Raw genomic sequence first — 24,066 nt, 5'->3', positions numbered from 1 at the left:
TGGCTCCAAACATCTTTGGCCAGATTTTCATGTCGGAAGTGGAAATTGGGAGACGGACTAACCCTGCAATCCATTTCTGTAGAGTGCCAGGATGTGAGGATGTGCCAGGATCTAACTGGCAAGCAGACGGACCTGCCACCTCGGAAATGGATGCTTGGTCAAATCCAGACAAGACAGGTTAAATAGCCCACCTCCATTCCCATTAAACCTTGACTCAGTTCTTCCAAAGCAATCAGTGGCTCAGCTATGTACAGTTTAAATTTCTGACCACTGCAGACATCACCTCACCCGACCTTCTCAACCCCCCACTGCCGCACCTACCTCAACTTGAACTCACCACCACTTTCCCCCTTACTCATTATTTACTTTATGAAGAGAGCTCACAGGCCCTATTATTACTGTTCGAAGCAGTTGAATAATCCCAAAAATTCACAAGAAACAGGCATGTCAAACCAGCCATATAAACAGAGTCAGGCACTTCTATAATGATTGGGCAATTGGGTTGTAGCCAACGCCCCAAAAATTCCTCAAGTAAAACACAGACTCCTTAAACCAACTCTGTAAACAGAGTCAAGAAGTTGCAAAAAGATTAGGCAGGTGGTTTGCAGCCAAGAGCTCATGAAACTCCCCAAGTAAGCAAGCGGGCTCTTCAAACCAACAGTGGACACTGCCAAGCAATTGTAAAATAATCAGGCAGTTTGATTGCAGCCAATAGTCCATGATTCTCCCCAATTAAGCTTACAAATTTCAAAAGTGCAGAGCAGGATTTTCTGTCAAATTTTCTGTCCTGCCTGAGAGAATTCCTGTGTTAGGCAGGATTGGAAAATTTATGCTAGTAGTAATCTCGACAGATGCCTGGACTGAATGCATAAAAGCAATGGGGAAAAACGTCAACAATTAGACATTGTTATCATGCTAGGTTAAACTTCCAATATTGTAAGAAGTATTCTCCCATTTTATCCATTTCACGGACTTTTAAAATTCATTTGAAGACTTTTTCACATTTCCAATGTTGAACTTTAACTTGACGGTTTGCCTGTTGGTGGAAGAAAAATATCTGTCAGACATATTACTCAACAGGTACTTACATGTTGCAGCACACCACTGTTATGACTCACATGAATAAGCACAGATACAGCTCAAGCTTCAGCATTTAATTCCGAACTTTAAAGGAGACAAAACCATTTAAAATATCTTTTAAGTCTTCTTGTTGTGTTTTATGTCTCCATGCTGCTGGTGTGCTAAAATCCAACAGCTGCGAAAGTCCAGCCACCTCCCTGAAAATTATTACTTTTTTCCCCAGATGCCGCCTCTCAATAATCCCACAATCCTGTCAATGACCTCTTTTTTTAGGAGCGGATCTAATCCAGGGCCCGCTGCCACCATTGTGAAAATGACCAAGGGCAGAAACATCTGGTTGTGCCTCTGGTTGGGGTCAAGACCATGAAAATTTCTCCTTTTGAGTGAGCTTGAGGCAATGGTCAGGGTAACGGATGGATTAGGCGGCCAAAAATGATGGCTTCACTTTTCCCCGTATTTACCTTGTGCTTGAAAACTAGATTTACAACCAACTTAACAAAGGGGTCAAAACAAGTGCTAAAGATATTAGGTGGGTGGTGAACAGGAGACAGGATTCACTTACAAAAGCTGATCCTGTGAGTGCACATATACCAAGGAACAGCATGCAGCAGATGAAGAGTAGGGGCCAATATAAAATCCTTGGGGAGACTCCTGAGGTATGGTATGGGGTGGAATTGGAAGCCTAACATTCCTGCAAGTTAAATTATTTTTTATTTCTGACCTGTAGTAATGGACAAAAATGGGATGCCTTTTCATTTTCAAAAATGTAATCTGATAAGAAAATATTGCGTGGTAGTTATTATTAGAATAATATTAAAAATAATGTTATATTTTCCGCTTTGTTTAGGGTGAAGATGGTGAGAGAGGACAACTGGGTGCACAGGTAAGATTCTTTTTGTTTTGTTCATTGTAGTTTAGCAGCTTTTACCTACCATGTAATTGCAGGAAAGAGCTGGTAGTGTAAACAGGAAAAGTGAAAGGACTAGGTTTAGCCTGAGAATCACAATATTAGCGAAGAGATCTTGTTTAAATTAATTATAGTATTTATTACAGTAGCAGGCATTTGCTACCACATAAATCATACATCAGTACTGGTCACATAAATATGGCTTATAATCACAGTGGCATTATAATTAGATGCTCCTTCACATACTACATATATATAATATATAAATTTATATTTAAGCAATGTATAACATATATAATAAAAATATATTATAAAATATATATAAGGTGCGATTTGACAACCTCGTTATGCCCAACTTGGTGTCGCATTGAGGCCATTGAATCTCACGAGAGGCCTCTCAAGATTTGCGATGCTTGAAATGCCTCCCGAGATTTAATGGAGTCTTGTGAGACGTCGCGATCTGGACCTTGCCCTCGCTGGACAAAATTCTACCATCTGATTTTAAATATTGAGGAGTGATAAACCACTACCATCCCAGTTCAAACACAATTTGCCTTTAAAGAAGGTGCTGTGCTTTAAGGGCATGCTGACAGTGCTATTCTCTTCCGATGTTTATCATGTTTGAGTAAAGTTGATCAGATTGCATCCGCTGCTAGATTGCTAGGAAGGGGTGCCCAGTGCTACGCTGTAAGTGAATGATTGCACCGTCTCGATTTGGGTGAGAAGGAAACCTGGTTCAGTATCAGTGGCAACCCCTGAGCAATAGCTGGTTTCTGTTTTTTATTCTGTCTTGGGTTGTGTATGTTGCTGGCAAGGCCAGCATTTATCACTCTCTATTTGCCCTGAAGAAGATAGTGGTGGGCTACCTTCTTGAACTGCTGCAGTCCATGTGGTGCAGCTACACCCACAGAGCTGTTCGGAAGGTAGTTCCAGGTTTTTGACCCAGCTACAATGAAGGTTATCAATATGGTTCCAAGCGAGGGCCGCACGGTGGCACAGTGGTTAGCATTGCTGCCTACGGCGCTGAGGACCCGGGTTCGAATCCCGGCCCTGGGTCACTGCCTGTGTGGAGTTTGCACATTCTCCCTATGTCTGCGTGGGTTTCGCCCCCACAACCCAAAAATGTGCAGGTTAGGTGGATTGGCCATGCTAAATTGGCCCTTAATTGGAAAAAATAATTGGGTACTTTAAATGAGAAAAAAAAAAATGGTTCCAAGCCAGGATGATGGTGTAACTTTGAGGATAACTTACAGGTATTGCCATGTGCCTGCTGCCCTCATCCTTCGAGGTTGTAGATAGCATATTTGAAGTGTGCTGTTGAAGGAGCCTTGGTGAGTTGCTGCAGTGCATCTTGTAATTAACACTCAGTGTAACCACTATGCATTGTTGGGAGAGGGAGTGAATATTTAATGTGTTGGATGGAATGCCAATTAAGTGGGCTTCTTTGTCTTGGATAATGCCAATTTTGTTGTGTTATTGGACCTGCACTCTCCAGGCGAGTGGAGAGCATTCCATCACACTGCTGACTTTTGCCATATATCTGGTGGGCAAACTTGGGGGGAGCCAAAATCTGAGTTACTTGCTGCAAAGTTCCTAGTCTTCATTTGTGAAGATACGACTTCCTCTCGACAAGGACTCCTGCCAGTACTGTCAAGGGCAGATGCATCGACAACAGGTAGACTTGTATGGGTGAGGTCAAATAGATTCTTCCCTTTTATTGGTTCTCTCACCACCTGACTCGGGCCCAGTCTAGCAGCTATGTCCTTTAGGACATGGCCATTAGTGGTGAAACCGAGTCACTCTTGGTGATGGAAATTGAAGTCCCCCCCCAGCGTCCATTCTGCGCCCTTGCCTTCTTCCGCGTGATGTTCAACATGGTGGAGTACTCATTCACCAGTTGAGGTAGGTGATTATCAGCATTAGATTTCCATGTTGGCCTGATACATCATGGGATCCAGAGTCAATGTTAAAGACTCCCAGAGCCACTCCCACCTGACTGCACCACTGTGCTACCATCTCTGATATGTCTGTCCTGCTGATGGGATAGGTCATACCCAAGGCTGGTGGTGGAAGAGTCAGGTTGTAATGTATGATTCAGTGACTGTATGCTTCCAGATGTTAGTGAGCAGGACTTTGCAAGGTTGCAAGGAGTCACTGCCTGAATTATGAGATTAGAGCGGAGTTTGGCTAAAGGTGGGAAAGCTGGATTTCCTGAAACAGAAAGCAAAGGATTATTGGTTGGGGCAATATAAAATTACATTAATTATGTAATGACATTAGTTATTATTTTACATAGAATTTACAGTGCATATTTAATGCTCAGCAAAAACTGGAAACATGAATGATAATTGTCGATTTTGCTGGGAAGCTCAGGGAGGGACGTGATGCCGGTAAATGGTTGGGGGCAAAATACACATTGACAATTCAAATATCAGCAATGGGATATGGGGTTTTTGATTATGCACCAATTTCCTTTATTTATCCCTTTATTTAAGATGCTAAATGAAGTACCACTGTGTTCATATCATTAAACAATAATTATCTTTACATGTAGGGTGCTAAAGGAAGAAATGGTACTCAAGGACCTCAAGGAGATCCTGGAATCCGAGGCCAACAGGTTGTTAACAGCTGTGATCAGCATTTGATAAGTATATTAGCGTTGTGTATACACAAGGTTTATCCATTTTTTCATGGCATGCTGCAGCTTTAACAAGATTCCAATGAGTTATTCAACTGAATGTTATCTCAAGGTGATTTATGATGCATTTATGAATATTCCCATATTTAATCTGTCGCTAATTTGCTTATTACTATATATATGCAAAAATTGGCAAAGTCACGGGAGGCTGGATGACTGACAGACTTTGAGTGAATAATCTCCGTGCTTGAATTAATGTGATAGAACTTTTATTCATTTTTATTAGACAAACAGAGTTTAAAGCTCTTCACAATTCTATTTGCAAGTTGAGCATTTTCAGCTTTTTGTTAGCCCGAATGGATTTCACAGTGTTGCATGCAGTATGTCAGAGTGTATGGTCTCTCTTGTCCATGTGTTAGCTGCTGATGGACTGAATTGTACTCCATTCATTCTAAAAGCATAAAACAGGTGCCTGAGGATCCAATATGGCAGGCAGGTCAAGTGCCTTCCTGGGGCTACCTGAAGCAGGTGTTGGACTGTGGTGGCCCCACCTCAGACAATACGATCTCAGCATGGGCTTGAGCAGACTTGATGAGCTGGCTAACAGGTGACTGTAAGGACAGAGATAGATTGGGAGGGGGGCAGGTGGATGGGGGGGCAGCAGAGGGGGGTGCAGGGGGCGGTCGTGGGGAGCAGAACAGGGAGGAAGCAGGAATTCTGCCATCTGGAGAGATGCCAGTACATTCTCCATGGATGCCAGTGGCCTCCATGCAGCTGCTGTGATGTTGGCCAACTGCAAGTCATTGGATGACATTGACCAGCCCTTCCTCATTGGAGAGGCGGGTCCAGGCTCTGTGTCAAGTAACAGGCCAGGCTGAAGGTGATCTCCTCCATCCCTTCTCTAGTTACTTTCAGGCAGGCTCTCCATGCACGTGCAGTACAGTATATAAATTTTTCATAACAGGAGACCTGTACCATTCTTGCCTGATTTCTCTATAGAAATATTATGTGACTTTGGCCTCTTGCAAGCTAGCAGCTGTGATGCCATTACCAGCTAGTGTCACTGCTACCCAGGAGTGCCCAGTGTGTCCCATGAATCGTGTTCTACACCAGCCTATAAATTGCTGGTGTCTGGACGCAGTGATAGACATTGTAGGTCAAATCTTGTGGATGAGATTGGGGGTGTTGAGTCAGCGGTATCCTCGCGTCACCTCTTTTTGGAAGGAATGCAGCATCTTGTGCCACTCAGGCACTTGACAGGCCAGTGGCAGGTCTTTCCCTGGGATCAAGGACCTTGTGAGAAGAAGTTCTGGCTGCTGAGAGCAGCCAGCCAATCAGAGTACACTGTCTCCAGGGCCGCATAGAGGGCTGTATCCAGCCCACTGTCCTTACCTTGGAAAGCCTGGTGTATATAGATGATGCATGGAACGTGTTGAGGTTGTGATCCTGCTGGTTGTATAATTATTGGGAAGTGTGTTTATGAGGTGGAATTTTTCCTTGACTATTTGTGGCAAGCTATTGATTCTTTCTGGCGCAGGAGTAATTTCCTGGTGCCAGATCTTCTGACAGTAACTGTTATAACCCCAATGGAGGTCCCAGAATCAGGACCATACGGTTTCCCATGACCACCCTGGAATATGAACTTCCCCTTGAAGGGGGCGGGGCTTCCTCTCTACAAGGAGAGCCCCAACTGTATAAAAACTCCAGCCTAGGTTCATGCCAGGAGGAGTCCCTTAGAGGAGTGAAGGAGTATTAGAATTGCATTGAAATAAGGGTAGCAAGGAGGCGCAGTGGTTAGCACTGCTGCCTCACGGAGGCGAGGTCCCAGATTCGATCCTGGCTCTGAGTGACTGTCCATGTGGAGTTTGTACATTCTCCCCGTGATTCCATGGGTTTCGGCCCCACATCCAAAAGATGTGCAGGATAGGTGTATTGGCCACACTAAATTGCCCCTTAACAGGAAAAAATGAATTGGGTACTCTGAATTTAAAAAAAGAATTGTATTGAAATACACGTTGTTTGTAATTTCCACCATCATCTACGTGTTCTGCTTATCGCGAATTCAACAGTAACCTTCTCAGCACATTTGTCACATTATTTGCCTCTGTGACTTCCTCACTCCAGGCACAGAACAACCCTCTCCCTCTGCACCTTGTGTACCTAGAGTGCCTCATATGAGAATTTCAGACCTTCTTCCTTGGTCTTTGAACCATCCTGATATATTTCATTGTCAAACAACTGGTGCACTCCAAACTTTGAAGTGAGAAGTGTGTGCATGGAAGCAATTTACATTCCTCCACGAAAACTGCTTCTATCAGCACTTGAGTGCTCAATATGCAGACCTTCTGTATTGTGCCTCCAGTTATGTTTAAATTATGGTAATCAGCGATTAGCCCCAGAATTTTAGGCTAAATAAAATTTTTTAAATAGGCATATCTTATTATTACATTTGACGCCTATTTTCATAATTTCCCCAAAATTACCCCATAATCTCTCCTCAATTTGATATACTTTCTGAAATTTGCACAGCACAGAATGTTGTCGCTCTGCACATTTACACAAACGCTGCTCTTTTATTTGAAAAAGAGTCCTTCAAATAAACTTTAACTGCCGAAAGCTTTGGAAAATTTCCCTCCAGCTTGTCTTTAAATAGTCTTGAAAGCAAAGAACAGAATCTGTTCGAAGCAGAAAAAAAATCCATCAGCATCATTGTCTGTGATACATCCTGGGAGATAATGTGCGCTGCACATTCCCAGTCGGCACAGTCTGTGATCAGTTTGCAGCGCTGTCGCTCTGGTTAAAAAGAACAGACTTCGAGCAGAGTCTGAGGATTACAGGTTCAATTATTGATCATTAAAAATTTACTGTGAAATATGTATTTATTTATTTGTTCATACAACACCTTGCATATTTGTAAAGCACCTTTAACAAACCAAAATGTCCCAAGGTCGTGTTGCATTTAATATGTAGCCACATAAGATGATAATAGAAACATAGGAACAGGAGTAGACCATTCAGCTCCTCACGCCTGCTCCGCCATTCAATGAGATCATGGGGCGGGATTCTCCAAGAATCACACCCAATGGGCGGAATTCTCCGCAGGGGACCAAATTCGTGAAGGCCGTCGTGAACTCGGCCGAGGTTCACGGCGGCCTTGGAGCCCGCTCCCCGCACCTAATTCACCCCCACCCGGGGGGCTAGGGGCGAGCCTCCGTCTTTCTCGGCAGCGACCTCGTCGCGCCGGGAATGACGCACGTCCGCCGCATTTGTGAAGTCATCCGCGCATGTACGGGTTGCCGGTTCCAACCCGCGCATGCACGGATGACTTCATCGCGCAGACGGCACGAACCCGCGCATGCGCGGTGGCCGTCTTTCTCCTCGGCCGCCCGGTAAGACGTGGTGACTTGATCTTGCTGGGCGGCGGAGGGGAAAGAGTGCGTCCGTTTTAGACGCTGGCCCGATGATTGGCGAGCACCGATAGCGGGCCTGTCCCCTCCTGAGCACAGTTGTGGTGCTCCCGTCCCAATCGGGCTCCTAGATGCCCCAAACGGGCATCTGGCGCCTGTTTCACGAATGCAGCGACCAGGTGTGGTTGTTGCCGTGTTGAAATGGGCGTGAAGGGCTGGCTGCTCGGCCCATCGGGCTCGGAGAATCGCCGTTCGCCGTGAAAAATGGCGAGCGCCGATTTTTCCGAGCGTTGGGGGGGGGGAGAATCGCGGGGGGCGCCAGCGGGGGCGTAAAAAATGTCGGGGGGCCCTCCTGCGATTCTACCAGACCACGTGGGGAACGGAGAATTCCAGCCAATGTGTTCGCAAATGTCAGAAAGGAGGAGAGCAGTGGGGAGGATTAGAGAGAGAATTCCAAGGCCCAGGTAGCTGAAGGCACAGATGAAAGTGGTGAAATGATTAAAGTAGGGATGCCATCTATCTGGAAGTAGCAGGGCACAGATATCTCAGATAGTTTAAAGTTGAAGGAAAAAACTGGGATAGGAAAGGGTGAAGTCATGGAGAGATTTGAAAATAAGGGTGAGAATTTTTAAATGGGGGCAGTGCCGTATTGAGATCCCTTGTAGGACAACAAGCACACAGGCAATGATATTGTGGTGGAAGCATGCTGTCATTGTAGTGGAGCGCATATTAGTTTTGTTTAAACTCTCATTCGGAACATTAGAAGTTTTAATCACAGAGAAGAATGTCATTGAAAGATGTTGCTATTTCGCGGGCAGTAATCGTTAATGAAAGCCGCATCCACAGTAATGCTGCTTGCTAAACTAACAGCTGCAGGATGGTTTCTTCTTTGTATCCTACTAATTGTTTAGTGGGTACCATGATTTATTCGTGTTTAATGAATGAATCCATTTGAGTTGAGGCTCGCCTGCACTGAATCACCTGCCTCGCTCAATAAGCTAATCATGTTTAAAAAAGCTAAGTAGAAATATTTTCAATTTTATGGCTTAGTTCCAGGTCTGGAAACAGGAATAATCATGTACTGTTTTTAATGATGTATGAAATGATTCCTAGGTAACAGTTGTAATGGAAAAATACATTATCTAACTCCACAAATGTGTCAGATTTGATATATTCAACCTGACTGAACTTATTTAGTTTTCTATAAAGCAGCACGACCGGTGGAAATATGTACTCCCAATGTATTAATTTTCCTCCTTGTACTTCGTGATTTAAATCACAATGGAGGTTTTTTTTACTGTGTCTTCAACAAGGACATCAAATCAATAAAGTTCAATTGGGCTTAAACTCCTTTAGAAAAATGCAACAGTCTGGTTTGCATAACCCATTTTTGATAGAGCTTGGAAATGGCAGTGTTATATTTTAAATAATGACTTATCTAAAATATATATATTACTCTTGAATCCACCAGGATGTTACAATGATCAATAGTCATCTTGTTGAAAGGTGAACTATTTAATGAGCAATAAAATAACAAACTGTGAGTCCTTTTACTTAATACTAAACTAACAATAAAGAATTAAAGTACAATACAGATAACTATATAACTATTCACTATTAGAACAAACTAGTTCTAACTGCTCTCACTCTAGCCATTCTATGTCTTGCTTGTTCAGTGTTCAGGAGCACATCATCATCTGATTTAGAAACCAGGGGTGGAATTCTCCGACCCTCCGCAGGGTCGGAGAATCGCCCGGGGACGGCGTAAATCCTGCCCCGCCGTGGCCAGAATTCTCCGCCACCAGGGAATTGGCGGGAACGGGAATCACGCCGCGCCGATCGCCGTGCCCCCCGCGGCGATTCTCCAGCCCGCGATGGGCCGAAGTCCCGCCGCTGACAGGCCAATCCCGCCGACGTGGTTTCAACCACCTCTGGTGGCGGCGGGATTGGCGGCGCGAGCGGGCCCCCGAAGTCCTGGGGTGGGGCGTGGGGTGATCGGACCCTGAGGGGTGCCCCCACAGCGGCCTGGCCCGCAATCGGGGCCTACCGATCGGCGGGAGAGCCAGTGCCGTGCGGGCACTCTTTTTCCTCCGCCGCCACCATGGCGGAGGCGGAAGAGACCCCCCCTACCGCGCATGCGCCGGTGGTGACGTCAGCGGCCGGTGACACACCGGCGCATGCGCGAACCGGCGAAGGCCTTTCGGCCAGCCCCGACGCCGGCCGGCGGGTGTCAAAGGCCGTTGGCACTGGTTTTGGCGCCAGTCGGCATGGCGCCAACCACTCCGGCGCGGGCCCAGCCCCTAAAGGTGCGGAGAATTCCGCACCTTTGGGTAGGCCCGACGCCGGAGTGGTTGGCGCCACTCCGCTACGCCGGGTCCCCCTGCCCCGCCGGGTAGGGGAGAATCCCGCCCCAGTTCTGAAAGTATCCGACTGTGAGCCATCGAGTGTTGAAAGACTGTACTACATTTACATACATTGATCACGTATATTGATATCTGAATATCACTACAGGCACCATAATTAGCTGTAGCCTTCCTCCGCAACACCAACTGCAGCAATGTGTGGGTGTTAAAAAGTTAAATTATGGGACGTCGGCATTGCTGGCAAGGCCAGTATTTATTGTCTATCCCTAATTGCCCTTGAAAAGGATGTTGTGAGTCACCTCCTTGAATCTCTGCAGTCCATGTGGTATAAATACACTTCATAGTTGTTAGGGCTGGTGTTCGATGTTTTTGACCAGTGGCAATGGAGGAACGACGATCTACTTCTAAGTCAGAATAGCCTCTATCTTGGACAGGAATATGCAGGTGGTGGTGTTCCTATGTGTCTGCTGCCCTTGTCCTTCCTAGTGGTAGAGGTTGTAGGTTTGGAAGGTTCTGTCGAAGGGGCCTTGGTGAGTTGCTGCGGTGTATCTTGTAGGTGGTATACGCTGCATTAGTGGTTGAGAGAGTGAATATCTAAGGTGGGCGGAGTGCCGGATATATTGTACGATTTTTTCAAACTAAAACTTCTGGTAGTTGATATGTACATTGTCAACATAATATTGGCAAACAATACAGTATTAGATTGGTTCTATTGTATCTTTAATTGTATCTTTAATTGTAAGTTAAGTGTGGAAGAAATGATTTAAAATCTAAAATGCCCTCTAATAAAGATTGGGAAAAACTACCCGAAGAAATTCTAATTTTATGCCATATAAGGGTTGGAATTTAATGTCCACACCCCCATCACGAGGTCAGTTCTGGGCGAGGGTGCTGTTGATGTGGCAGGATCTCACCCAGCCATTGTTGGTATTCAACCAGTAACAGGCGAGGGCTTGCCATGTGGGGAGACTGTGGGGGAACCCTGGGGTTTGCATGTAGTCTAATTGGGGGAGTCCCTTGTTCAAAGTCACAGTGTCTGATTAAGGGACACAGCATTGGGGCTGACCTCTTCGCAAGTCCTACCCATTTTTCCAGGCATCCACTGATGATCCTTGGTGAAGGCCCAGGTTTATTACCAACAGCAGCTATCCATTCCCCGTGGCACTGCCAGCTGGTTTACCAGGGCTGGTTTAGCACAGTGGGCTAAACAGCTGGTTTGTAAAGCAGAACAAGGCCAGTGGCGCGGGTTCAATTCCCGTACCAGCCTCCCCGAACAGGCACCGGAATGTGGCGACTAGGGGCTTCTCACAGTAACTTAATTGAAGCCTACTTGTGACAATAAGTGATTATTATTACATAGAACAGTACAGCACAGAACAGGCCCTTCGGCCCTCAATGTTGTGCCGAGCCATGATCACCCTACTCAAACCCACGTATCCACCCTATACCCGTAACCTAACAATCCCCCCATTAACCTTACACTACGGGCAATTTAGCATGGCCAATCCACCTAACCCCTACAATGGGGAGCTGCCAGTCTCTGAATAGCCTGCTCTTTCGGGGGTGAGATTTCCACCTCATTGGGGGAAGTCCTGGAATTAAATGTCTCCCACGAGCCCCGGTTTCAGAATGCTCGGCCATGCGGATTTAATTTCCAGAGATCGGGGTCAGAAAGGGTGTCACCCATTTTCGTGGCAGATGTCGAGCACCCCACAATAAATGCCACACAAGGTTTTACTGATTAGCCACATGAGTTTCCGAAATAGATAAGACCTTCCCTTGCTCCAAAATGTGTGGTAGAGCCAATCCTTGGCTGGTATTAATCTTGTTGGACGAGAAACTCCTATCTATAAAACAACCTGTGTCCCGGGTGGATCATTACTGCCTTATAAACATTTGCTACAGTATACAAACAATTCTTGACACGTCCTTTCTTCTTGCAGGGTTCACCTAGTTCTTCCGGTGCTCCGGGTCAGAAAGGAGAATTGGGAGCTCGAGGGCGACAGGTTTGTAATGGAGCAGAGTCTTGGTATACCTGTAATGAAGAGGCTTTATGCAGATTTAGGTCAGATTTGTGAAATTTGTTCTGCTGAACCATTGTGAAGGAAACGACAGAGTGATTTAGACCTGAGATGGATATGAAGGTATGTTTGCAATCATGCTGTGTGGCAATCACTATCCTGCGAGCCTCAGGGCACAGTATTATTCTGTTCACTCGCTGAGTGCTCCTCACATTGATTCTGAGGTGAGCAGAAATGGTAAAATATTAAAAGATTTCAATCCAGAACTTCCATACACTGCAAAATGTCGACTCAAAATAGTTAAATGCTTCAAGCCACTTAGGAGGTGCACTCTATGAGGACTGGATTCTGAAAATGAACAGAAGTGGAGATACTGGGAGGATGGATGTTACTGGGAGGGGTGGATGTTACTGGAGGAACTGAGGGCTGGGGGCAGTGTTGGGGGGGGGGGGTGGTAACGGGGGGGAAAATACCACTGAGATAGTAAGTTGCGGCACAAGGGATTGGTTGCAGAAACAGCCATCACCTAAGTTCAGGTTGTTGAGTGCTCACGTTGACCTGGGAACAGAGCACAACCTGAGCAGAGTGATGTCAACAAGAAGCAGAAGTTTCAGACGGGATATCAAGAGGCTCTGCAGAGATGGAACAGCTGAAGAGGCAGTGAAAATACTCTTAGATGGGATTTGGGTCAGAGGTTATTGTGGAATTTTCTGTCATTTTAATAGATGGAAGTCAAGCCGGTTGTGAGTTAGGTGCATTAATATCCATGCCAGAATTTATATGTGGAGTCCAGCGCTATGTGTAAATTGGCAACTTTGCCTCTATGTCCCAGTGAAGAACACTGTTCCAGACAACACTGTACTCTAGATTTTTTCACTGAGCCTCTTACTTGGAGCAACAGTGGCATCTGATGATGAGAAGTGGTACTGAATGATCTGTAATTTTGAGCCAGATATTTTGTTTAATGGCTGTTAGTCACAACCCATTTAATATTTAAACAGGACTAATCACTTTTAGGCCTGTTGGCAAAGATGAGCATATGGTCAGGTGTAATGCCTGGATCTGGTATGTCTCTCTTGTGGGGATCATGAATTAGCTATCCAGGGATTATCTTTAAAATTTGGTCTCAATTATTTTTGATAAAAGAGATTTCTCTTCAGGTACGATGCTCCAAATATTTGCATTGTCTTAACTTGTCTTCTCTTCCGATTTCAATTTGTCTTCCTACTCTCCATTGTCAGTGAATACCATTGCTTTCTTGTTGTGGTACCTCACCCAAATGCTAATTATTAATGCTTCAATCATAACAGTGAATACCCACAAGGCTATATGATAGTTGGAAATGTCATAGTGGAGTTCATCCTGTCCTCATCTAATCTGCATATGTCCTTCCCAGCAGGAATTGTGGAATGATGGTCAGAAACAGGAACACACGCTGTGTTTTACACTCTCTGTAGCCCAGCTGTATAAAATCAGATTATTTTCCAATCTACTGTCACCGATTGAGATAGGCAAATTTAGCACAGGTCAGGGATTAAACTGGAGATCTTCCCGTTCTTCATACTCGGTGATTCACTGGATAACCTTGCTGAACTGGGGGAAAGCCAATTGGCCAGATATTTCTTAAGTGAAAGGCTTAATAGATGGCAACAAACTACAAATGGCAGATGCACAAGTTGCGTGTGTAGAACCTCAGCAGCCATCTGGTTGACTTGTTATTGGAAAACAAGTCGCAGAGATATGATAAGTGCATGTTCCACCACCTGGCCTCTGAGTAACACTTTCCACCAGCTGCCATCTTGAGTTTTAAAATGGCCACTTGACTCGTCTGATGGACATCTGTCTGCTATGCACTGGATAACCTGTGATGGATAATTTGCCACGCACAGAACTCTCAGCTCCTTCAAAAAGATGTATCACGTGCATTTGCCTGAGAATAAATGCATCAGGCTTACTGTGTTATGTGCATTAATACACATCATTTTAGAGTTTAATAAAAATGGGCCTGCATCTCCTGGTGCTCCTGAAATGATGTCAGTGAGTGCATGGAGAAATTAGGCTTCAATATCCTACATGTGCAAAAGTAGCAACTGATTCATGTGATGTCCCTTCAGGGGTCGGCAGGATGCTGAGCATCAAAGTTGAAGACATTAATGACTGTCACTGTCATTGGTGGTGGAGTCATAGAGTTTTGCAGCACAGAAAGAAGCCCCTCAGCCCACTGTGTCTGTGCCGCCAAACACCTATTTATTCTAATCCCATTTTCTAACATTTGGTCCATAGTCTTGTATGCTATGGTATTTCAAGTGCTCATCTAACTGCTTCTTTAATGTTTTCAGAGATCCCTCCTTTCAGGCAGTGAGTTCCATATTACCACCACCCGCTGGGTGAAATAGCTTTTCCTCAAATCATCTCTAAATCTCCTGCCCGTACCTTAAATCTATGCCCCCAGGGTATTGACCTTTTATACAGTTCCATCATAACTTGCCTGCCCTTAAGTTCTTTCTCCCGGCTAATAAAGGCAAGTATCCCAAATGACTTCTTAACCACCTTATCTACCGGTCCTGCTGTCTTCAGGGATCTTTGGACATGCACCCCAATGTCCGTCTGGTCCTCTGTACTTCTTAGCGTCCTACTGTTCATTGTATATTCTCTTGTCTTGTTCATCCTCCCAAAAATTCCATTTGCCATTGTTTTACCCTTCTGTCAAGCCCATCTATATCATCCTGTGGTCTAAGGTTTTCCTCCTCGCTATTTACCAATTTCATGTCATCTGTGAACTTGCTGATCATACCCCCTACATTCACATCTAAATCATAAGTGTACACTACAAACAGCAAAGGACCCATCACCAATCACTGCATTACTCCACTGGACACAGGCATCCAGTCACAAAAGCAACCTTCAACAATTAACCTTTGCCACCTGCTACAAAGCTAATTTTAATTCAATTTTCCAAATTGCCCTGGATCCTATGGGTTCTTAACTTCTTGATCAGTCTCCCGTGATGGCCGTCACTGAAGTCCATGTAGACTACATCAACTGCACTTCCCTCATCTACACACCTAGTCACCTCCTCAAAACATTCAACCTAATTTGTTAGAGATGAATACCCACTGACAAAGCCATGTCAACTATCCTTGATTAATCCTTGGCTTTCCATGTGAAGAGTAATTCTGTCTCTCAGAATTTCTTCCAATAATTTCCCTGCCACCAATGTTGGACTCACTGGCCTATAATTACTTGCTGGTCTTTCTCTACTTCCCTTCTTGAATAATGACACCTCGCCCTTCTTGAATAATGATACCAGTGAGAAACTCCTCAAGGCCCCAAAAAATGGCTACGGACATGATTTAACTGAAATGAATGTACCGTGTCAAGCGTGTTAGTCAGGGGCTGGCAGCGCTGGGAATGATCCCACTATTAAACAGGATTATGTTTCATTTCTGGGCCTTGGCGAGGAACACCCCACCAAGGCCGCACTTAGTCCCATTTCTTGCATCAATGAGCTCCACTTGCCAGTGCAGGAAGAGATCGGGACGTCCTAATCTCGAGACACCCCACCGAGGCCTCCAGACCCCCCTAGTGTCACAACTCACCAAAATTAAGCCCCCCACACACCACCTCATAGGGGCAGGGCACCCCTGGTCCCTATTCCGGACATTGGCATTATGCCACTGGGCCCCTTGGCACTGCCAGCGTAGCACCCTGGCAGTTCCCCTGTTAACCTGGCAGTGCCACATGGGCTCCATGGCACTGCCAGGGTGGCACCTAGGTTGTGCGGCCCAGGTGGCATTGCCAGGTTGGCATGGCCATGGTGTCCAGGTGGCACCAGGGGTGGCAGCATCTGCCCTGTCAAACCCCCTGAGAATCCGATTTGTTTCAAAAATGTAAACTTATTCTTCTAAACTCCAATGAGTGCAGGCCCAATCTACTCAACCTTTCCTCAACAAAAGTCCCTCCATACCCAGGATCAATCAGGTGAACCTTATCTGGACTGCCTCTAATGCCAGCATTTCTTTCCTTACATAAGGGGACCAAAACTGTTTGCATTATTCCAGATGTGTGTCTAACCAGTGCCTTGTATTGCCTTCACAGGCCTTCCTATTTTTATACTCCATTCCATTTTAAATAAAGGCCACCATTCCATTTGATTTTCCAATTACCTGCTGAACTTGCCTACTGTCTTTTATGATTAATATACTAAGTCCTTCTGTGCTGCAGTTTTTGGCAGTCTCTCTTGATTTAAATAATATTCAGCTCCTGTATTCTTCCTGCCAAAGTGCATAACATCACATCTTGCTACACTATAATCCATCTGCCAAGTTTTTTTCCCACTCATCTAACCTGTCCATATCCTGTATCTTCCTCACTGTTTGCCTTCCCACCTATTGTTATGTCATCGCAAACTTGGCAATAGTGCATTCACTTCCCTCATTCAAATCATTAATATATATTAGGAATAATTGTGGCCCCGGTTCAGATCCCTGTGGCACAGCACTAGTTACAGGTTGCCATCCTGAAAAGGATCCTCTTATCCCAACTCTCTGTCTTCTATTAGATAGCCAATCCTCTAACTATGCTAATATATTACCCCCAACACCATGAACTGTCACCTTATTAAGTAGTCTTTTGTGTGGTTCCTTATCAAACACTTTTTGGAAATTCAAGTTTATTACATGGGCTGGTTCCCCTTCATCTATCCTACTCATTAACACCTCAAGGAATTCTAATATATTTGTCAGGTATGATTTTCCCTTCATGAAGCCATGCTGATTCTGCTTGATTATATTATGCATTCAAATGCTTCGCTATTACATCCTTTATAATGGACTCTACTGTTTTCCCAATGACAAATATAAGCCAACTGGCCTATATTTACTTGCTTAAAGGTGTTATGTTGACATTTTTCCAATCCGCTGGGACTTTTCCAGAATTTAAGGATTATTGGAGCATTACTGCAAGTGCATCCAATACCTCTGTAGCTACTTCCTTTAATACCCTGGGATGCAACCCAGGGGACTTATTGGCCTTTAGTCCCATTAGTTTCCCAAGTTACTTTTCCTGAGTAATTGCTGTTGTATTTCTTTCCTCTCCCTTGTCTGCCCCTTGATTATTTATTTTTGGAATGTTATTAGTGTCTTCCACTGAGGCAAAATATTTGTTCAACTCTGTCGTTTCCTGGATGTCCAATATTGTTTCCCCAGTCTCATTCTCTTAAGGGCCTATGTTAAATGCAACACCGCTATTAATAAATTGGGTTATCCCAGCCTCCATCATGCTTTAAAACCAATGATCATGTTGATGACTTACTGCTTCACGATATGTGGAATTCCCACCTAATTTTAAACCTATATCCAGTAAAGCACACATTGATAAATTTTGGTCAGCTTCAAGAATCACGCTTAATCCTAAATTGGGTTTACATAGAACATAGAACAGTACAGCACAGAACAGGCCCTTCGGCCCTCGATGTTGTGCCGAGCATTGTCCAAAACCAAGATCAAGGTATCCCACTCCCCGTAATTCTGGTGTGCTCCATGTGCCTATCCAATAACCGCTTGAAAGTTCCTAAAGTGTCCGACTGCACTATCACAGCAGGCAGTCCATTCCACACCCTAACCGCTCTCTGAGGAAAGAACCTACCTCGGATATCCCTCCTATATCTTCCACCCTGAATCTTATAGTTATGCCCCCTTGTAACAGCTATATCCAACCGAGGAAATTGTCTCAGAACGTCCACTCTATCTATCCCCCTCATCATCTTATAAACCTCTATTAAGTCGCCTCTCATCCTCCTCCGCTCCAAAGAGAAAAGCCCTAGCTCCCTCAACCTTTCCTCATAAGACATATCCTGCAAACCAGACAGCATCCTGGTAAATCTCCTTTGCACCCTTTCCAATATTTCAACATCCTTCCTATAATGAGGTGACCAGAACTACACACAATACTCCAAATGTGGTCTCACAGGGTCATAGTTGCAGCATAACCCCGCGGCTCTTAAACTCAAGCCCCCTGTTAATAACCGCTAACACACTATAAGCCTTCTTCACGGTTCTATCCACTTGAGTGGCAAGATCTGTGGACATGAACCCCAAAATCTCTCTGTTCCTCCACATTCCTCAGAACCCTGCCGTTGACCTTGTAATCCGCATTCAAATTTTTTCTTCCAAAATGAATCACCTCGCACTTATCAGGGTTAAACTCCATCTGCCATTTTTCAGCCCAGCTCTGCATCCTATCAATGTCTCTTTGCAGCCTACAACAGCCCTCCACCTCATCCACTACTCCACCAATCTTGGTGTCATCAGCAAATTTACTGACCCACACTTCAGCCCCCTCCTCTAAGTCATTGATGAAAATCACAAGTAGCAGAGGACCCAGCACTGATCTCTGTGGTACACCGCTGGTAACTGGTCTCCAGTCTGAAAAATTTCCATCCACCACCACCCTCTGCCTTCTATGTGATAGCCAATTACTTATCCAATTGGCCAAATTTCTCTCTATCCCACACCTCCTTACTTCCTTCATGAGCCGACAATGGGGAACCTTATCAAACACCTTACTAAAATCCATGTGTACAACATCAACTGCTCTACCTTCATCTACACACTTAGTTACCTCCTCAAAGAATTCAATCAAATTTGTGAGGCAAGACTTACCCTTCACGAGTCTGTGTTGACTATCCCGGATTAAGCTGCATCTTTCCAAATGGTCATAAATCCAATCCTTCAGGACTTTTTCCATTAACTTACCAACCACCGAAGTAAGACTAACTGGCCTATAATTACCAGGGTCATTCCTATTCCCTTTCTTGAACAGAGGAACAACATTCGCCACTCTCCAGTCCTCTGGCACTATCCTTTCTTGAGCAATTGTGAAATATGCAGCTACAATAATCAGTACTTCTGTATTATTTACATGACAGGGTCCAACTGGAGAACGTGGCCTTCTGGGAATAAATGGTGAACTTGGCCATATAGGGAGGAGTGTAAGTATCATTATTTACTATTTATTCAACATAGACAAGATGATTATCAGTGGAATAGACATAGTGCCTAATGTAGATTTAACCTCTTTGATGATAAGATGCATGCTGGCAAATGTCTAAGGTGGGACCATAAAAAGCTGGCTTTTAGCAGAATTAAGTTAAGAAAGAAAGAATTTCATTTATATAGTGACTTTCATGACTTTAGGATGTTTCAAAGTGCCTCACTGTTGATGAAGTATTTTTGAAATGTAGTCAAATGTATGTATGTATACATTTATTATAGTGACATACGTGGCAAAGATACCATAAGGGCCAGAGAGCTAGGCAAAATTTTAACCATCACTGGGAGGTGTGCTTCAATGTGAACATGGAGTTAAATCCTCCCAAAACTGGCATCGGGTCGTGTAGTGAACCACTGTACACCTGTATTAGGGGATGTAAGGTAGGACCTGTACTACAGGTTCGCCGGTAGCCCCTGTGTGTCCTCCATTCATCTGCCATTTCGCCAGCTGCAGCAGAAGGCCGCGCATCTGACTGCAATAAAGCCTCAGTTGTACCCAACCTTATTCTTTGTGCAATTGATCGTACATCAGGTTGGGAACCTGCAGATTGGATCTGGCTAGTTTGCAGGTGAGTTGGGGAGTTCCCTTGAGATGAAATGAAAATGAAAATCGCTTATTGTCATGGGTAGGCTTCTATGAAATTACTGTGAAAAGCCCCTAGTGCAGCTTGTGCGGAGCTTTGTTATGCAAACAGGTAATTCACTGTGAAGTTAACCCCACATTGCAGCTTCAATAGCTGGAACATGGGCTTCCAAAGGTCTCTGCAAACTGCAGAGTTACTGAGACCAGGAAATAGTGGGACATCTTCAGTGAAACCGACAGGCTGTGAAGCCTGCAGATAGTGAAGAGCTCCGTCCATGGCCAGGTGAGACGCTGGCCCTTCTCAGCATCTCTTCTGAGAGTATGCTTTTCCTCTTTCGCACTTCACTTCCCTGCTGTCAGCCTTTCCTGCAGCCTGGGTGCAGCACTAGCGCGAGCCTCTCATGAGGAACAAGCGGAGCAGCAACACCAACAGTGGCAGCAACTTCAGCTGCCTTCCCCTCTGCCACAAGCTTCTCCACAGGTCGGATGGGATAGACAGAGAGACCCTGAGCAGAGAAGGTAAGATACCCCAATGGAGGGTCTCAAGCCAGAGAACCTCCTTAAGTGTAAGCACCAGTGCTTCAAGAGACTCAGGCTTTCACAGAAGTATGTCACTGACATTAGTGGCCTGTAACCCGTGACTGTCAAGGGGGGACACCCATGGTTATCTGTCTCTGCCTGGATTTATGTGCTCTCTTCTGCAAGGAGGGAACACAGTGGGTGGTCAGTGTGAGAAATGGATTGTGTGGAGAGGAGGAAAGGGCAACATTTGTAGATAACTGTAAGGCATGGATGGGAGAAGGCGATGTGATGCGGGTGAGTGTTGGCTGTCTAAGTGAGGATGTGTATGGAGAGAGGAATTAGTGGAGCTGCAGGAGAATGCTGAGAATATCACCTAAACCTGTTCTGCCACTCACCTTTCCTGCTCTCTTGAGACCTTGCCTCTCTTAATGCACTTTCTCCATTTTGGAGACACCACACTCCTGCTGCTGCTCATTTCTTTGGCCATTTTCACCGGTGCCTGTTCGGTTTGAGAGGCTGGACTCTTCCTCCCATGCTTGACGAACGTCACCTCACTTTAGTCCCTTAGATCCAGACAACACAGACCTCCAGGTAAGAATCCAAGACTTGGCAGCCAGCCTCCCCCTCTCCATTCCTGTGGTTCCAGCAATCAAGGTACAATTCACCCATTCTTACCCCTGCCAGGGTCTCGAAGTAGAAATCCTTCCTTTGACAGATTCAGATTCAGATTCAGCATGTCATCCTGCATGCCCTCCCGGATCAGCCAGGGTAACCCAGAAGTGGAATGCTAATGTTGTGTCTGAGTTAAAGAAGCATCGAAAAACCTCCTTCAACTGCAAATGGGTTCCTGACCCATTACGTGCCCCCCTGCTGAGTGCAAGTCTATTGAGTTGAGATCCTGCCTCATATTGCAGCCCAGAGAGCGTAAGATTCAGCAATCCTGCCAAGATAAAATAGGTCGCTAGTTAGATTTGTAGAATGGAATGAAATAATAGAGGAATATTTCTCCAATATGATTGTCAAGGTTCAATCTGAAACTATAAAGTTGCCATCCTCTTTCAAAGAGTAAAAATTGTGTACTAAGAGGATTAAAAAATAAATTAGTAGAAGTGGGAGATAATTTTAGTAAAGGGTTAGAAAGGCGTAACTACATTTTGTTTTGATAATGCTCCATAGCTCCAAAATTGGATTTGGGAAAATTATCAGCGGAGATAAAGATGGCCTCAGATAGATAAAATGCTTTGTGAAAGTCAGAATTTGTACAAAGGCCATAGAACAGCAGGCATGATTGAATGAAAATCACTACCAGATCAAACAGAATGGGAATGTCACGCATGATGCCTTGCATCCCTTTGTAACAACTTCAGTTAGTTCACTGACACAGAATACTGCTCAGACAAAATACTGTTCAGATTAAGGCGTTTAACCAGAAAAAAAGCACTCTTATCAAATACTTGCATTTACACTTCCATATCAGTTCTCAACCCTGTCCCTCACCTCCGATTGGTGATCTTCAGGTTAGATCACCACCAGTCAGCTCTCACCCTCAAAGGGGAAAGTAGCCTATGGTCAAATGGGACTATGGTGACTTTACCTTACCTTACATTAAGAGTTGCCAGTTTAAATCATAGTTATGGAGTAGATCTGTCATAACAGTTGAGAAATGTAATTTTTGCTGCCGGCTATGTTCAAAGTGGGCAAATACAATTATCTTCTCTTTCATAAGATGAATATACTATTGAGCGGTAATCCTGCTTTTCATGGTCTGTTCACTCAATAATATTAAATGATTTTTAATCATTTGGGACTTTACACCATTACATGTAAATTGTATGTTTTACAGTTGGCAACCTGTGGAGATTTAAATTTTTGTATGTGTAAGGAATTATGTTACAGAATCAAGAAAAGGTTAGAGGGTACAGTTTACGAGCTGCCATTCCTGGTAGAGTTTAATGGAGTGAGAATCTTGCAACCTGCTAATCAGCTGTTCTGGCTTCTATAAAGTTTAGAGGTTTGAGGTATAAAATCCTTCTCAATAAAACAAACTCTTAAGGTTCAAATTTTTCATTTCTAACACGAGGGTCCTCAGTTATGTTTGACCTACAAGGTACGAATTGCTAGTATTTATGAATCAAGGTTAATTTATTAAATAAGATTCTACATATACTTATCAAGAAGTAGTGGAGGCAACCTGGAGGATTTTTATATCTGAAGATCCCAGGAAACCTTTACGTTGTCCGCACAGGCAATATCCCCATTCTTTGTTTTTGAACTGTGTCCAGAAGTGTCACATTCCTGAAGCTATGGTATCACTGTGCCAATAAGGATTATAGTTTCTCAACTTTTATCCCACAGTCTCCCATTCCTCCTCCCTTTTTTGGAAATGGTCCAAACTCACTCCTCCTACTGGTTATTTGATGCAAATCTTGTATCACCCCACCTTTGCAAGCGACCACTGCTTTATGGGTCGTGGACTCCAGGGCTGGGATTTTGCACCCACTTTTGCCCCAGGCACAAATGGCAACGTGGGCGCTAAATCCCGGGCCAGTCAGAAACCTAGAGTATCCTATTGACGAGATCTTGTTTTCAGATTTTCCTGCCTCCTGTCAGTAACTTAATGGGTGGGAAACTCATTTAAATAGATTATGATAACATTAAAGGGCTTTCCCACCATATGGTCGCCCACCACATTGGGATCTCTCTCCCCATGCCAACGTGACGTCTCTGGGAGCCAGATGAAGGGAATCTACTGGGTATGTACAAGCATGTATAACCCCTGGGCGAAGAGGAACATTCCTTGGTACTGCCCTGGCCCTGGAACCTTGTGGCACTGCCCCTAGCACTGCCCCTGGACAGCGCTGGGGGTCCCTCTAGGGATCTTTATGGCGGGGGAGGTGTTTCCTTATCTGTGAGGGGATTTCCCCATGTCGGTTGGGTGGTGTGTGGGTTGCCTATGGGGCGGTCTCCTTAAGTGGAAGTGTGTGTGGGGGGGTTTCCTGCTTTTTTAAATCTGAGATCGGAATGTCCTTTTAGAGACTCCTGGTGTTGCTGGCTTTTTCCAGGTCCAACCTGTCCCGCTAACCTGATGGCATGGACCATGCCTCCATTTTCTTTTGCACAGAGTGCTGTACAATGTGCAAAGAAAACGCGGCTGAGCTGCACACCAGGTTTCTCGCCTCTGAAGCCAGCACTCTGATCGGAAATGGAAAACTTCCACCCCAGAAGTTTACGTTCCATCATAAACAAATGCACATTTCATTCCAGCTACAGAGAAGCCATAAATAAAGTCCCATTCTCTTGTCAACATATCTTAACCCAAGTCCACGCTAAAGCTATTAAACACAACAGGTAAAACCATTTCCTATCATAATATCATAGAACAGTGTTCTTCAAACTTTTTTCCTGGGGACCCATTTTTACCAACCGGCCAACCTTCGGGACCCAACCCAGCCGATCTTCGCGACCCATGCCGGCTGACCTTCGCGACCCACGC

General features: G+C 44.8%; 1 protein-coding gene across 1 annotated transcript in view; it reads left to right on the top strand.

Moving 5' to 3' along the window:
* LOC119965888 (collagen alpha-6(VI) chain-like) overlaps window positions 1-24,066 on the top strand; it is a 204,048-nt gene that overhangs the window by 113,474 nt on the left and 66,508 nt on the right. Inside the window, exons 21-24 of the mRNA XM_038796853.1 lie at window positions 1,928-1,963; window positions 4,542-4,604; window positions 12,339-12,401; window positions 19,345-19,407. Of these exons, the coding sequence (XP_038652781.1) occupies window positions 1,928-1,963; window positions 4,542-4,604; window positions 12,339-12,401; window positions 19,345-19,407 (225 nt within the window). The remainder of the gene's footprint in view (window positions 1-1,927; window positions 1,964-4,541; window positions 4,605-12,338; window positions 12,402-19,344; window positions 19,408-24,066) is intronic.

The sequence above is a fragment of the Scyliorhinus canicula genome, chromosome 5, assembly GCF_902713615.1.
Source record: "Scyliorhinus canicula chromosome 5, sScyCan1.1, whole genome shotgun sequence".
In the NCBI taxonomy this organism is placed as follows: Eukaryota; Metazoa; Chordata; class Chondrichthyes; order Carcharhiniformes; family Scyliorhinidae; genus Scyliorhinus; species Scyliorhinus canicula.
The sequence above is the reverse complement of the archived record's forward strand: the minus strand, read 5'-3'. Positions and strand labels throughout refer to the sequence as shown.